At 50.8% G+C, this 14281-nt stretch overlaps 7 protein-coding genes across 7 annotated transcripts, besides 12 other annotated features; all 7 read left to right on the forward strand.

Annotated features, from left to right (window-relative positions):
• On the forward strand, window positions 1-1065 carry Tc00.1047053507389.10 (uncharacterized protein; the record flags this gene model as incomplete). Its single annotated transcript, XM_802794.1, has 1 exon — window positions 1-1065. A coding segment is annotated over one exon (1065 nt), but the record flags the coding sequence as incomplete, so codon positions are not given.
• Window positions 1-8130: a sequence feature (heterozygous, Esmeraldo-like haplotype).
• Window positions 1153-1172: a microsatellite.
• Window positions 1461-1880, forward strand: Tc00.1047053507389.20 (uncharacterized protein; the record flags this gene model as incomplete). The annotated part of the gene is made up of 1 exon (XM_802795.1): window positions 1461-1880. The coding sequence occupies one exon, from the start codon at window positions 1461-1463 to the stop codon at window positions 1878-1880; it is 420 nt and encodes a 139-aa protein (XP_807888.1).
• Window positions 2023-2046: a microsatellite.
• Window positions 2049-2103: a microsatellite.
• Window positions 2529-2554: a microsatellite.
• Window positions 2940-3025: a sequence feature (T-rich).
• On the forward strand, window positions 3108-7202 carry Tc00.1047053507389.30 (uncharacterized protein; the record flags this gene model as incomplete). The annotated part of the gene is made up of 1 exon (XM_802796.1): window positions 3108-7202. The coding sequence occupies one exon, from the start codon at window positions 3108-3110 to the stop codon at window positions 7200-7202; it is 4095 nt and encodes a 1364-aa protein (XP_807889.1).
• Window positions 8087-8113: a microsatellite.
• Window positions 8131-9032: a sequence feature (areas merged during assembly that could not be assigned to a particular haplotype. This can correspond to areas where the two haplotypes were merged or to regions with more than two copies in the genome that were merged during assembly.).
• Window positions 8296-8826, forward strand: Tc00.1047053507389.50 (uncharacterized protein; the record flags this gene model as incomplete). The annotated part of the gene is made up of 1 exon (XM_802797.1): window positions 8296-8826. One exon carries the CDS (start codon window positions 8296-8298, stop codon window positions 8824-8826), a length of 531 nt encoding a protein of 176 aa, XP_807890.1.
• Window positions 8925-8955: a microsatellite.
• Window positions 9033-14281: a sequence feature (heterozygous, Esmeraldo-like haplotype).
• Tc00.1047053507389.60 (chaperone DnaJ protein, putative) lies at window positions 9045-9674 on the forward strand (the record flags this gene model as incomplete). Its single annotated transcript, XM_802798.1, has 1 exon — window positions 9045-9674. One exon carries the CDS (start codon window positions 9045-9047, stop codon window positions 9672-9674), a length of 630 nt encoding a protein of 209 aa, XP_807891.1.
• On the forward strand, window positions 9908-13117 carry Tc00.1047053507389.70 (peptidase, putative; the record flags this gene model as incomplete). Its single annotated transcript, XM_802799.1, has 1 exon — window positions 9908-13117. The coding sequence occupies one exon, from the start codon at window positions 9908-9910 to the stop codon at window positions 13115-13117; it is 3210 nt and encodes a 1069-aa protein (XP_807892.1).
• Window positions 11276-11338: a sequence feature (GA-rich).
• Window positions 13154-13181: a sequence feature (AT_rich).
• On the forward strand, window positions 13383-14281 carry Tc00.1047053507389.79 (uncharacterized protein; the record flags this gene model as incomplete). The annotated part of the gene is made up of 1 exon (XM_802800.1): window positions 13383-14281. A coding segment is annotated over one exon (899 nt), but the record flags the coding sequence as incomplete, so codon positions are not given.

Below are 14281 nucleotides of genomic sequence, written 5' to 3' on the forward strand. Positions count from 1 at the left end.
GCCGAAACGAATTCTTCAGTAGACGCATGGGGCGAGATTCAGCCCCTGCGCGAACAGTTAGAAAGGCAGTCAAGTGCGTTGAAACGTTTCAGTGATGAGAATGATGAGTTAAAAACGAAATTGCGAGATGAAACGGAAATGAGAAGAAAGCTTGAGGAACTTTCCACGCAGTCCCTTCACCCCAAGGATGATAGTTCCCTCAGAAGACAACTGGAGCAGGCGGAGAAGGAGGCCGAGCGATTCAGGGCGGAGGCGCGGGCTGCTCGGCAGGAACTGGATGACGCGCGAGTGAATTACGGTAGAGAAATAACGTCTTTGAAGGCCTGGTGTGCGCGTCTGGATGCGCAGTGCAAGCGTCAAATGAGTGAGCTGCAAGATCAGGCGCCACGCGATGAACTTAATACTGAAACAACAAGACGCAAAGAGGACATGCAGGGCGGTGTGAGGACCGCCAAGGCCATTGCAGACGCGTCGTATGCCAATGATTCTGCGTCGAGCAAAAAACTTCAGACCGAGCTGAATAGGATGCATGCACGAATGGAAGAATCCGAGGACCAAAAACAGAACGCCATCGCCATGGCGGAGTCGTTGAGGCAGAAGAGGGGATCTCCTCCTTTGAATGAACAGCACGACAAGCTTGGCACTCAGAGCCATAAAGATGCCTTGTTCAAGATTAACAAGGAGGTGGGTGAAGGGAAGGACGCTGTGCGAGGTGCGATTGCGGCCGAGGGAAATAAGGTGGAGTTGGTTCAGGGAGCGAAAGGCTTACTCCCAGAGAAAATGGCTCCAACTGAAGCCAAACCGCTTCGAGCGCAGGTGGTGGAGGACGCGAGCGTCGGAAATGGGATATCTTCTGCAGTCACCAACGGGTTGCCAAATGTTGCGGAGATGGAGGAGCCATTTAAGAGAACGGCACTTCTGCAGCAGGAAATGGAAGGGGAAGGGCGAGCTCACGTTGGCGACGGGAGCGAAGATGCCGCACGGAAGGCACGCGCTGGCAAGGGGGCTACTGCTGCTGTCAGTGAAAGGGTGGAGAAGAAGAAAAAGGCCAAATGTGGCTGCTAAACGAATGATGTGACAAAAGATTACTTTGGAGATGAAATGAGGGCTCAACCCATATTTTACCTCACCCCCCTCAGCCGCAGTGTAAATTATATATATATATATATATAATAATAGAGAGCGTGCAATGGAGGGAGGGATGGTGGGATGGAGATGGTGGGAATTGCTGGTGTTTATTTATATTTATGTATTTGTTGTTGGGCTCACCGTTAAGCCCGAGTATTTTATACAACTTTTTTTGTTTTTTTATAAAATTCAGTCGACCTCTCTCTCTCTCTTTTCTTTTTTCCTTTTTGTTTTTGTTGTTGTTTTCAATTGGGATTGACCGGTGAGAGGCCCTTTTATCCTCCCCTTGTCTTCTTCTTTGTTTCACGCCCCTACGAGGTTTGATTGTTGTCATGTTCCTTCTTCCCCTCCCCTTTTTTTTCTCTCTCTCTCTTTGCTGTGCGGTTTGTTTTGGTATCTCCCCCAAGGCCATGCCTTCTTTTCCTGCGGACGCGAATTCCAATGAATTGAACTTGTCCCTGTCGGCTCCCGTGGAGTTGCAGCACGTGGAGGAGAGGATAGCACGACGACGTAGTACCCTTCCGGAATTGTCCCTTCCAGACACCTCAGGAGGGATCCCTGTCTCCAAGAACAGCTCCTTTGTGGAGGCCAATTTCGTGGCCGATCCCCAGAAATGGAATCATCGCTTCACCGGGGCGTTTACCTCCCCTGTAAAGGACGAACCGGTAAAAGAAAAAACGCCGGCGCCAATGGATTCAAAGGTAAAAAGACCACCGACTCCTGAAATTACATGCTGTTCGTTGTTTTTTTAGTTAGGTATTCCCTCTGCATTCTTGCGCCGATCCGCGTTTTGGAGAGCGATGCCTCACCGAATGATGCCACTCCCGGACTGATGGCTGGGAATGCAATTGCAATATGCACTCACAATAACAACAAAATAAAAAATAAAATTAAATTATTATTGTTATTATTATTATTGCTGTGTGTTTGTGTGTGTGTTTTTGTGTTTGTTTGTTTGTTTGTTTGTTTGTTTGTGCGTTAAAAGGATGTGTGCTACTCTCTTTTTGTTTGTTTGTTTGTTTTAGAGAAAAAAAACGGCTTCCAGGACAATTTATTGGAGTCATGGATAACTGCGGTTTTTTTCCCATGTTTTTTTTTGTTTTTTTTCTACAGGGCATATGCAACGAAGGAGAATTGGCGGAACCGCCCCAAGTAGTGGTGAACACGAGATGAAAGGCACCCGGCCGATGTTGGGGTTTTTGCGAGGCGAATGACCATAGAAGGGGGAGGGAGGGGCAGTACATCTTTTGCTCCCTGCACTGCGAAACCGATTGTTTTTATTTGAGCTCTACTGGGACAATGGCTTTTGGCTTGTGGGTTTTTTTTCTTCCCGTTTGGTCCATGGATGCAGCTTGCAATCAAAGGCATCAATGCACTAACGAAGATGGTGGGGGCTTTGTTTTATTTATTTATTTATTTATTTATTATAATTCTTGAGTTTCACTTTTTATCATTTTTCTCGGAAGAACTGTTGCCTCTCCTATTATGCGATGCAAACATCTTTGGCCTTTTTCATGGCCAGCCGGGGGGACACTGCAACACACATTCTTTCAACTTGTGGACACGAATGGGAGGGTGGGGGGAAAGGACAACTGACGCCTGAACCAAAAAATTGGGTGTTTACTCCCTTTTCTTTTTTCTTTTGGCTCTTTTTCACGTGGGCGTACGGGAGATTTTGGGCTCTGAGCACTGCGGTCAGGGTCTGCCACGATGCGTTGAATCCCGAAGGATCAATGTGATGGAATTTGCAATATTTCTGGCGCATTCCTCACCTTTAATGACATGATTGCCCAGTGCATCGGAGTGCAATGTTGTTTTTTGTTATTTTTGTTTGTTTGGCTTTTTTTTCTTTCCTTTTTGTCTTTCCGCCGTGCTATTTTCTTTTTTTGGTTTCTTTCCCCCCCTCCCCGTAGTACACACTGCCGTTTTTTTTAAGGCGATTTTCCTGAATTTTTTTTTTTATTTAGGGGAAAGACGCGATGAAAACAGCAGCCGAACACTGTTTGGCGGCCCTTATTGACAGTGTGGGCAGCGGGGGTCCAATTTTTAGGCGGGAGGCCATCGGGGCCATTGCGAAGTTGTCGCAGAACGGGACATCTGCCGTCCTGAGGTTTTGCGTGACGTGGCTGAATGAACATGGGGCCAGTTCCACCCCAGTCATACAAAGATGTGGAGTTGTCTGCGCCATGGCAACGATTGTGGGGGGCGTCGGCGATGAGGAACTCTCCACACGCGAGGCAATCGCTCTGTTGCAGTGCGGCATACGGGAGATGACCGTCAATTCCGATCTCACCTCAGAGTTATCAAAAGAAGCTTTACGCTTGGTTGTGGGACTCTGCGTCATTTTTCCTGCAGAAGGTTGCCGTGAGCTGCTCTCGTCTCTAGGGGATAACACACTCCCACACTTTTACGTGCTGTTGGCCATTTCACACCTTGCGGAAAAGGTGCCTGAGCGCATTCTGCCATACGTCAAGGAATTTCTCACGAGACTGTTGCCTCCTTTGGGGATCGCAAGGCAGGACAACCATCGAATGCTGCTTTCTCGGGCGTGCGGGAGTCTTGCGGAGGCACTAGTGAAGATGCGTTTTGATGCACGAAGCCCTTTAGAAGAGTATAATGATTTAATGTACTCCACATTGAACTTTTTTCTTGGCGACTACAGCCGCTGCAACGAGCGTCGTGTGCGCACTTTGGTTGTCTATGCTGTCGGATGTGTTTTTGGGGTTTGTGGAGATGAGAAAAGGATGGAGTTGGCAGGGAAGGTGGCTCCGTTGGTCATTTATGGCGTGCGGCGTGAAAAAGGGCACGATGTATTGTTTCCCTTGCGTGGATTGGTGGGTTTCTTTTCGTACGTTACGGATGGGGTGCGCTCTTCTTTACGGCCATTCGTGGAGGGGACACTTCAAGCCATCATGCAGACATTGGAGCATCTCGGTGCAGAAGATGTAGAAACCAAGGAGGAGATTTTTGCCGTTATTATGGCTATTTCAGACTCGTTTGTTGCAGAGGTTCTTGCGTACTTATCGGCCTTTTTGGAGGCGAAGAAAGAGTTACATCTCCGCTGCGCCGCAGTTTTCATCCTGCGCATGCTCGTATTGCAGAGTAGGAATCAAAAGCTCTTCCTTCAACCCTTTGTCAATGATATTGTTGCCACTGTGAAATTGGCATTAGGATCGCATGAGGATTCAATGGTGCGGAGGGCTGTGGTGGAGTGCATCTTAACAATCTGTTCCTCCGAAGCGGATTTTGCCTCGGCGGTGGGATACAGTGACATGTTATCATATTTAATCCACTGTGCCTCTCTTCACGATGACGTGGATGAAGGCCTTATTGCGGTTAGGGATATTAGCCGCAACGGGTTGATGCTTGTGGCCTCGTCCAAGGGCGCATTGGATTCTCAGTTATGGCCGTTTATATTTGAGCACATGCGTGAATATCCTGCCAAACCTTTTCTTCTTTGTGCCTTTTCCGCCATTTGCAACGTCATCACTCAGCTGGCGAGCCGAATATCGCATAACAGTTCGTGCTTTTATGTGGACTTTTCAAGGCACGTCAATGTTCCTTCACCGGGAATGCTTGTCTCGGTGTTTCTTTCACAGTCCATGCTCATTGGTTTTTATCGTGTTGAGGAGCTTCTCACCATATTGGAGGCGGCGTTGTCTGTCGCCCCTCTTATAGACGACCCATACGCTCAATCTGTGGAGGAGGGCGGGGGTGCCGCCATGCCCATTACCGAGTTGTGGAGCACCTTCATTCCAAGCCTGCAACAGCTTCTGACGACGGAGCCTGCACGGGAAGTGTGGGAGGTGGAGGTTGAGCGGCTGGTCGACAAGACACTGAAGGTGAAACAAAGTGAGGAGTGGGCCATGCATCTTACGACGGAATGCTTGAGTCTTCTGCAGGCGTATCAACAGGATGCACGCATGTTTCGCAGTGCACTCATCATTGTGGGCATTGGATGTAGCCGAACGGCGAGTCGCGACCTCATAGCCAGCGCCGTGGAGACCGCCGTAAATGCCTCCAATCACGATGATCCGGAACACGTCATTGGTCTGGCCAAGTGCCTTGGGTACGTGGCGAAAAAACACGTGGACACGGCCCTGGAAACTTTGTGCCGGCTTGCCAAGGGCGCGGAAAAGCGGGGTTTTTTTCATTCAAGAGAAAAAACGAAGCGAGTGTTTGTAGAAGGATCCCGCTCGGTTGCTGCAGTTGGTTTTGGGTATGCTTGTAAATGTATGGATATTGCCGCGCTACCCTCTCGCCTCGACACGGTTGTCTTTCCATCATTACTGACGCTTTTGCGTGAGGGCCACACACCACAGTGTCAAATATCACTTTTTGAGGGTTGCCGCCTTGTGGGTACTGCTATTGCACGACTAGACTCTTATTTCTTTAAGTGTCGAGATGAATTTATACTGTCGTCTGTTCGCTTTATGCAAATGACGTCAAAGAAAAAAACAAAGGAAGAAACAAATCCCACTGCCTTTGCTGCCTTGGAATCAATTGTCTCATGTACTTTGCTGCCACCTCTCGGAGATAATGGCACTGCGGCGCTGATTGAGCTTGTCAAGGTAAGCGTAACTGAGTGTCACATGGTGAACGCCGAGAAGGATGTGAATGTGACGAATCTTTTTGTTCAGGTTCTTCGTCACCGTGATTGCCGATATGCAATGAGAGTGCTTGGGGAACTTGCACCGTTGACAGTCCTTGAGAACGATGGTGCAAGGTGCCTAGCCGTGAAGTTGGTCGTGACCGTTCTGGCTGCCTGCCGAGCGAGCAGGGAGTCTGGCGCTGATGGTTCCGCTGAGCAACCACATACACTAGTTAGCATGGGGTGTATCCTTGGGCGATTGGTGCCGCGCATGATGGACCGCTGCCCCTCCGTGAGGATGGAGGCCGCAAATGGAATTGTGTCGGGCATTCAAACGGCTCGTCTGTTCATGGAAAACCCCCAGCAGATGGAGGAAGAGGTGACAGAGGAAATATTGAAACTGGGAAAGCGAGCCCATGCCTTTGTGGATGATGGCACGTTGAGCTCTGAGAAGGAGGCTGTTTCTGTTGTTAAGAGCATGTGTACCATTCTTGCACAGCAACTACAGCAGCGGGAGGACACCACGGCACTCATTAAAGCACTGCTGTTTAACAGCATTTTTGATACTCAAAAATACGCTGCTACTGGTGCGTGCATCACTATGCATGGTTTAATTCGGGGTTGTGGTGGCGTGTTGGACGCATCCGATGTGCGAGAAGTCTTTGATGGCCTCATTGCAGCACTTCAAAGAGACAATCTACCGGAGCAGGTGCGGAGCGGAGTGCAGACAAGCATCCGTAACCTCACTCGTCATCACGTCGCTCCTTGCTTTGTTGCCCTGCTGCGTTCACAACTCCCGCACAGCGAGGCGGTGATAAATTCCTTTGGGGCCATTGCGAACGACACGACGCTCGGGGAGCTTTTGGTTCAACACATTCTGGATTTTGTCTTGAACAGCCCCACGACAATCGCCGCAGCGCCAACTGCCAACAAGCCGAGTGACCTTCAGGTTGTCTCCCCGATCGTCCTCTCCGCTGTCTGCGCGGTGGGGTGGGTGGCGCAGACGGATCGCGGTGCCTCCGTTTGCCGGAATCACCGCGCCTCTCTCTACATGGCGATTGTCCTCCATCTTTCTGTATGCCACAGGATGAATGATCATGACGCTGTTGTGATGAGCGGAACGGCTTTGAAGCATGTCACATGTGGCACGGTGGACGATGTTACTGTTGTGCGCTTTGATCGGTATGGATGGAAGAATTTTTTGAGAAGCAGAAATATCTTTTGGCTATTGCGGAAGCTGTTCGTTATTGGTGCCGAGAAGGGTTGGGGGACAGCAACGAGATGGACCGTGGGAAGGCCGCCGACGCAGATGGACGGTTTCCGATGGAGCCTGCTGAACCCACGCAGCTTACTCATGAGTTGGCAAAGTTTATGCTTCCCTACTGTTCTCATGTCTCTCCAACCCACCGGAAAGCTGCGGCTTGTGTCTGTAGCGAGCTTATTGCGTATGCGTTGGGGGACGAAGAACTTGTGCGATCGTTAGTGACGGCGTTACTCTCCATGACGGGCTGTGATGAGGAGGCGGAGACGCGGGAAACTATTATTGGTGGCATGGCGAACATTCTTGTTCATCCGTATGCGTCCATTCATGGGTTTGTGCCGCCGATTCTCTCGGCGACTCTGGCGTGCATGGAACAGCAGCACACTTCTCTTGCGGCGAAGTCTATGGACGTTGTTGCTCTCTTTGCGGAAGTGTTGGAAGATAAATCGTTTATAAATGGATCTTTTGTGACTATTGCGACAAAGTTGAGATCATTTTTTGAGCATGACGATGCGCAGCTGAGGGCCAAGTCATTTGATTGCCTTCGGAGGCTTTACTCGCTCGCTCACCGTGGCATATTGGAGCGAGCTTCAGTGAATCAAAATGTCTTTCCATATGTGATACCAATGTTGATTCACTTGGGGGAACACGATATGACTGTTTCCACTGCTGCAAAAGCTGCATTACACGAATGTCTGACGTTTATATCTGTTTTTCAGCATGAGGCAGGGGAACAAATTGTTCGGATGCTATCAAAACCTCACATGCGTACGGATCGTGAAACGGATATTGACGACATTTATGACGATGTGGCCTCAACTTGGGTGTCGCACTTTCACGGCATGATGAGGGAGTACGTTTTGCAGGCTGTGACCTTTACACGATCACCTAATGAGGCGTTGCGTCAAAGCGCTGCTCGGATTCTTGGGGCTTTTATCCGTTGTATTCCTCGAATGGATTTGTCTCGCTGCGGTGTGGAGCAGGTTTCTGCCTCTCTAGTGGAGCTCGTGGGCACCGGAGAGAAATCCGAGATTGTTCGTGTGGCAGCCGCACGGGCAATTGGCTGCTTTGCTAGTATATAATTGCTGTCTACATCCTAGTAGTATTATACATATACATATATATATATATATGCCTTTTCGTTTGCTTCTGTTATTAATATATTTTTTGTGGGGGAGATCTCCTTCTCTTTTTTTGATTTTCATGCAGCCATGGATGGTCCTTTCCACTTTTTTTTTTTCCTTCCCGGTGAGCACCACCGCAATGTGACCGGCTTCTTCCCTCCTTACGGGCAGTGTCCCATAGAAGTCACTTCATGGACTCGTTGACTTGCACACGGGGCGAGTTTGACGAGATGCTGGAGGACCTCTCAAAGCGCGGCCTGGGATGGCGCGCCTGCCGCCGGAGCGATTCTTTTGGTCGGACTCTCAAATGGCTTGAGGGTTCCAGCATAATTCAGCGTGATGCGCCGTGTGGCCAAGCAGAGCAGCTCCTTGTGTCGTACTTTATTACCTACAGTGAGTGCTACTCCCAACCGCAGCTGTACTTTGCTCCAGAACATCCGATGAGCCCACAGGAGATGTGTACGTGGATGGGCAAAGTGTGCTACGGAGCGGTGGAAAGGCAAGAATACGATGCGCCTGTCGTTTCAATGAATTTCTGTGAGGAAATACAAATGGCAGTGTGGGGCCTTCATCCGTGTGACGCCACCCAACTGATGATGAACACTTTAGCGAACGGCGTCAGAAGTGAGAATCTGCTCGAACTGTTTCTTCGCAGCGTCGGTCATTTTGTCGGTGTGGATGAGCGACTTCTTCCTTTACATGTGGCGGGTCAGCAGAAGTGAGTGGAACGGCCCCAAGACATGCCTGAAAAGAGAGAAAAATGGAGGGAGACGAAAAGAACAAAATGGGAAACTGGTGCCTAGTGCCTTTCTGTTGGCTATGTGTCTCTGCGTGTGTGTGTGTGTGTGTGTTTGCTTTTATATTCCTTCGCTTGAGTGTGTTCCTTTTGAGCTGCTTCACTTTTTTCTTTTTTCTTTTTTTTGCAGAAGCTGTTCCACTGATGCGTCGTTCTTGGCGTATGTTCCAAGCAGCGGAGCGGGGACCGTTTGACCCTTACCGCATCTTGGGTCTTTCCCCCAATGCGAGTAAGGAGGAAATAAAGAAGGCCTATCATCGACTTGCGCTGCGTTACCACCCCGACGGCGGGCCGGAAGGGTCCACGGAACGCTTTCAGGCCGTGAATGAGGCGTATGAGGCACTGAGAAGTGGTAAATGGCAACCCGAGAAAGTGAAAAAGGACCCCATGGAGGGTAAGGGATATGGATGGGACCCACGAATGGGAATGTACGTCTACGAGCAGCCTGGATCTACGACTGAGAATTATGTGGACAGTCGCACACAGACCATCCTGCGTCTCTGCGTGTTGTGGACGGCAGCGTTTGTGGTCGTTCGCTTTTTTCTTCTCTGGATATTCCCCTTTTCAAGGGAGCTGCCAACCGTTGAGTGGGTTGCAGCGAATAACGTGGGTGGTACCAAAGACGCGAGATCACAAACGAGGGGGCTCCATGGAAATGTCGGCACGTCACCGCATTCTGTTCACGCAAACCAGGACACGGGGTTTGACGGCGCTCTGGATAATTCTGGTTCGACGTTTGCGCATTTTGATTCCGATCCGCTACGGAGGAAATGACGTGCGAAGAAAGGGGGGTGTAAATGTTTGGTGGTATTTGTTGCGCCGTGGTGCGAGGAACAACAACAACAAAAAGAAAAAGGGTGGGAAGAGGGAATCTGATTGTGAGTCGACGACTACCCAATTGTCAGTGATGGTGATGCATAACGACTAGTGCTTTGGAATTTTTTATTGCTTTTTTTTTTTTTTTCCTTTGGCTCTTTCATTTATTTGGCGCAGAGGAAATTACAGCTATGGCGCTTCAACGGGACACCGTTCAAATAATCACCCCGTCGGCTCTGCGGGCCCGGCACTTTGGGTTCATCCTGCAGGGTGGTGTCAAGTGCATTGTTATTCAAGATGACAATGCAAAGATTCCTGCCGCGGCGATGAGCATTCACGCTGGGCAGCTCAATGATCCGGAGTTTCTCCCCGGTCTGGCGCACTTCTGTGAGCACATGCTGTTCATGGGTACAGCCAAGTACCCACGTGAGGATGAGTACAACAGTTACATTAGCAAGAATGGCGGCCACTGCAATGCGTGGACAGAAGATGGAAGCACGACTTACTACTTTACCGTGGCGCACGATGCGTTGGAAGGGGCGCTGGAGCGCTTCGTTGAGTTCTTTGTTGCCCCGAGTTTTAACTCCAGCGCGTTGTCGCGGGAGGTAGAGGCGGTGCACAGTGAGGACGAGAAGAACCACAACGTGGACTTTTGGCGCATCGACGAGCTGGAACGCTCCCTTTTTGATCCCCGGCACCCGCGCTACCGATACGGCAACGGCAACATCACAACGCTGCGGGACGCTCCCCAAGCGAGGAACGTGGACATTAGAGCCGAGCTGCTGAAATTTTTTGACGCACATTACGTCTCGGAGGCGGCCTGCCTGGCGGTGTATAGTGCGTTGCCACCGGAGACCGTTCTTCACATTGTCGAGGCCCCGTTGTCAAAGATGCGGGTGGGAAAACCGTCTGCACTCCGCTTCCTACCGAAAGAAGACCCGCTTTACGCAGCTGATACAAGGGGCTTGTGGTTCAACGTCCGTACTATCAAGAAGATCCGGAAAGTGCGTATTGTTTGGCCTGTAAAATCTTCCGCTGCTTTGTGGCCTTCAATGCCGAGTGATTATGTGTCCTACGTACTTGGACACGAGTGTGACTGCTCGGTCTTTGGCGTCCTGCGACGCGAGTATATGGCCACCGCGATGGTTGTTGGTCCCAGTCGGGTCGATGACGATAATGATTTGCTTTGTGTGGAGATCACGCTGACGATGGATGGATTGAGACGCATTGTGGAGGTGATTGATATCTTGTACCAGGGAATTGGCCTTGCGGCTCGCGTGGACAGTGCCGTTTATGCGCAAATGAAGGCCGAAAAAAAAATCAACTTTGAATCATCCGATATTGGTGAGAACGCAGATCACTGCGCCGCTTTGGCGTCCTCGGCGAATCAAACGAGTTTGCAGCACTGCTGGGCCGCGGGAGAATTGCTGCTTGAAGATGACATCCCCGCTTCGGAGGCATACACGGCACAACTGACACCCGAAAATGGTGTCGTGATGTTGGCGTGGGGGGATATGCCCTGTGACGATGCGGCAACACCCGCACCAGTGGCCAAGGACGAAGAGGAAGAAGGCAATGAGGAATGTGAAGAGGAACAAGGGGAGGAAGAAGAAGAAGAAGAAACGGAAGAGAAGGACGAGGCTGCGTCGGGTCCGCTGAGTGCCCTGCCTGAGTTTGCCCAGCTCGCATGCAATTCTGCCACACGCTTTCACATGACGAAATTTTCAAAGTGCCGCATTCCGGACGAAATAATTGTAGGATGGGCTGCCAGTCGCTGCGGACCGCGGCATCCCGCGCTCGCATTACCGCCTGCGAATCCGTTCCTTTCGACGGAGTTTACGGTGTACGCGAGCGATGGCCGTCACGCCACTGTCGAGACGTTTCACACCCCATATGGCGTGGCGCTTGTGCGGAAGGACGCGGGCCACCACAAGTCTTTCAATACATCCATCATTTGGAGATGCCTCTCGCCCTGTGCCTACGCCTCGCCAAGGAACCTGTATTACATGCATGTATTGAGGGCCATCTTGAACGACGCCGTTGCTGAGATTAGTTACTTTGGGTTGCTCGCGGCGCTTCAAAATGATATCCAGTTAAGTGCCGGGGGTCTTGTGCTCAGCGTGACGGGACCGCAACACCGCATTATGGAGTTTTTCTTTGCCATATTTGAGAAGTTGTTTACTCCTGCCGTGCTTTGTGGTTCTGTGGAAATGTACAGCAACTATGCGGAACGGGAAATGCGCGCACTTCAGAGTAAAAAAACGAAACAGCCGTACACGCTGGCAGGTGACAGGTTTATGAAGGCGGCTAGGGTCGTTGCATATACATTTGACGAGGTGATGGAAGCAGCTGTTTCCACTTCGTATGAGGAGTACCAAACATTTGTTAATGAGTACCTGGCGAGCGGCGTGTACTTTGACTGCTTTGTTGCGGGAAATATTCCCTCCTCGAAGGACGTTCAGAGTCGCCTGATTGAGGGTGCACAAGAGATTCTCTCCCGGCTGCATGTTTCCCCCGCTTGTAAGGAAAAATTTCCAAAGTTTTGTGACACATACGCCTTTCCGTGCGTCTCTTCATTACCGCATGCTCCGTTGGTGGACGTGCTGATTTACCCTCCGTTTGATGAAACCAACTCCAACGTTGCGGTGCTGTTTGACATTTACGTTGGTGAAGAGACTCCACTTCTCCGCGCCCTTTGTGACAGTACACATCAGCTTTTCTCTTCCAGCTTTTTTGATACCCTTCGCACGAGGGAGACACTTGGGTATGTCGTGTATTCGCAGTCCCTTCGAGTGGAAGGCACGGCACATTTGCAATTTTTCGTCCAGAGCGCCGTGGAAGGAGTCGATGGTGCGTACCTTCTTTCTCGCATCATCGCCTTCTTGGCAGCGGTGGAGGAGAAATTGGAGACGGTGTGTGCTGAGGCGGAGGTGAAAACTGTTGTGAATGGCCTCATTGAGCGACGCCGGAAGCTGCCCGAGTCCGTGGAGAAGGATGCTTTGGACCTCCTCCACCGCCACCTGCACCCCGTGGACTTTGCCCACAAGGAGCTTGAGATTGAGGAGCTGAAGCAACTGGACCCCGCAAAGGTGAAGGAATTCTTCCGCACACATGTTGCCAATTCAAGCAACTCTCGACGTGCGCTGGCTGTTGTGGTTCACAATGCGGCGTCGGTGAAAAATGATGCCCTTGACGGAGCTGATGGGGTGCGCCGCACCGTGACGCTGCCACCGCGGCGGCCAGGCAAGGGATCCGTGGAGGAGGTTGATAACGAGTCAACGGAAAGCGTTCTCCAGCTGCCTGACTTTGTGGCAGCACCGATGTGTATAACCGTTCAAAAACACCCGTCACCGGAGGATTTTCACCGTCACTTCCCAATTGTTCCGGGCAAGTCCTTTTAGACTTTGGCGATGAGTCGAAATGTGGTTAAACAAGGCTTTTAAAAACATAAAATAATTAAATTATCTCTTGTGGTTTTGTTGTTTTAGAGGGAAGGGGCGGGTTGGTGTCATCTCTGGTCTGAATTGAGGCTGCGCGTGGTTGTTTACGGTTGATGTGGCTTATTTATTTATTGTTATTGTTGTTCACCTTTGTTCTTTCTGGGTAGGGAGAGGGAGGGAGGGCACTGTCATATTTTTTTTTTAGTCGTTTTTTGCTTTTATAGAGATGCATGTGGATTCGGATGAAGAGGCAGCTGCCGCGTGTACGGCGGCGAAATGGAGAGCTCCACAGAGCGCCACAACCACAAATCTCCCGAATGCGGCCCTGGGGAATATTGTCACCAAATTACGCAACCTGCGGGAAGAGCTTGTCAGCTTCGATGAGAGTGTTCCAGATATTGTCACCTTCCGCGTCGACGGCAGGCTTTTTTCTGTGCATCGCGAGGTGTTGCGGAAAGACCCGCAGTCTGTGCTCTTCCTGATGGCAGCGACACATTTTCGGCGTGACGGTGATGGAACTCCAGTGCGTGAAGTGATTGAGATTCCAGGCAAGAACTCGGCCCTCTTTGGCATGTTAATGAATCTTCTACGTGGGTATCGGAACCCTATTCCGGAAGCATACCGAGAGGTTTGTTTGGCAGAAGCACGGTTTTATGGATTGGAGCACTCATGGGAGTCGCGTTACCCTGTTGCGGCCACCGGTCCCTTTCGCCCGCTCATTTGCAGCGACAGACTTCTCTCGGATGCTTTGTGCGCCGCGGCGAGTCCGTTTTACTCCAGCGGGCTTCACTTCATCACTTTTGGGATATCACGCTGTGAGACGGTGGGGGTGGGGGTTGGGGCGGAGGGTGCACGCCTGAGTTGGATGGATGGCATGGGCCAGTGCGAAGACTTGGCCCTTTACTGGAACGACGGGCGAGTGACCCACAATTTTGGAGGCCTGTTCACGGAGAAGACGGGCTGCTCGTTCACCTCCAACGCGTTGATCAAAGTTGAGTTGGACTGCGAGGAGAACATCGTGCGATGGTCGCTCTCGGGCGAGCAAAGTGTGGCCGTCGTTCGCCTTCCGCCAAAGACGAGTTTCGCGTTTGCAGCGGTGCTCGTGGGACCATCCGAGGTGCGGAT

Source organism: Trypanosoma cruzi, assembly GCF_000209065.1.
Source record: "Trypanosoma cruzi strain CL Brener chromosome Unknown tcruzi_1047053507389, whole genome shotgun sequence".
In the NCBI taxonomy this organism is placed as follows: Eukaryota; Euglenozoa; class Kinetoplastea; order Trypanosomatida; family Trypanosomatidae; genus Trypanosoma; species Trypanosoma cruzi.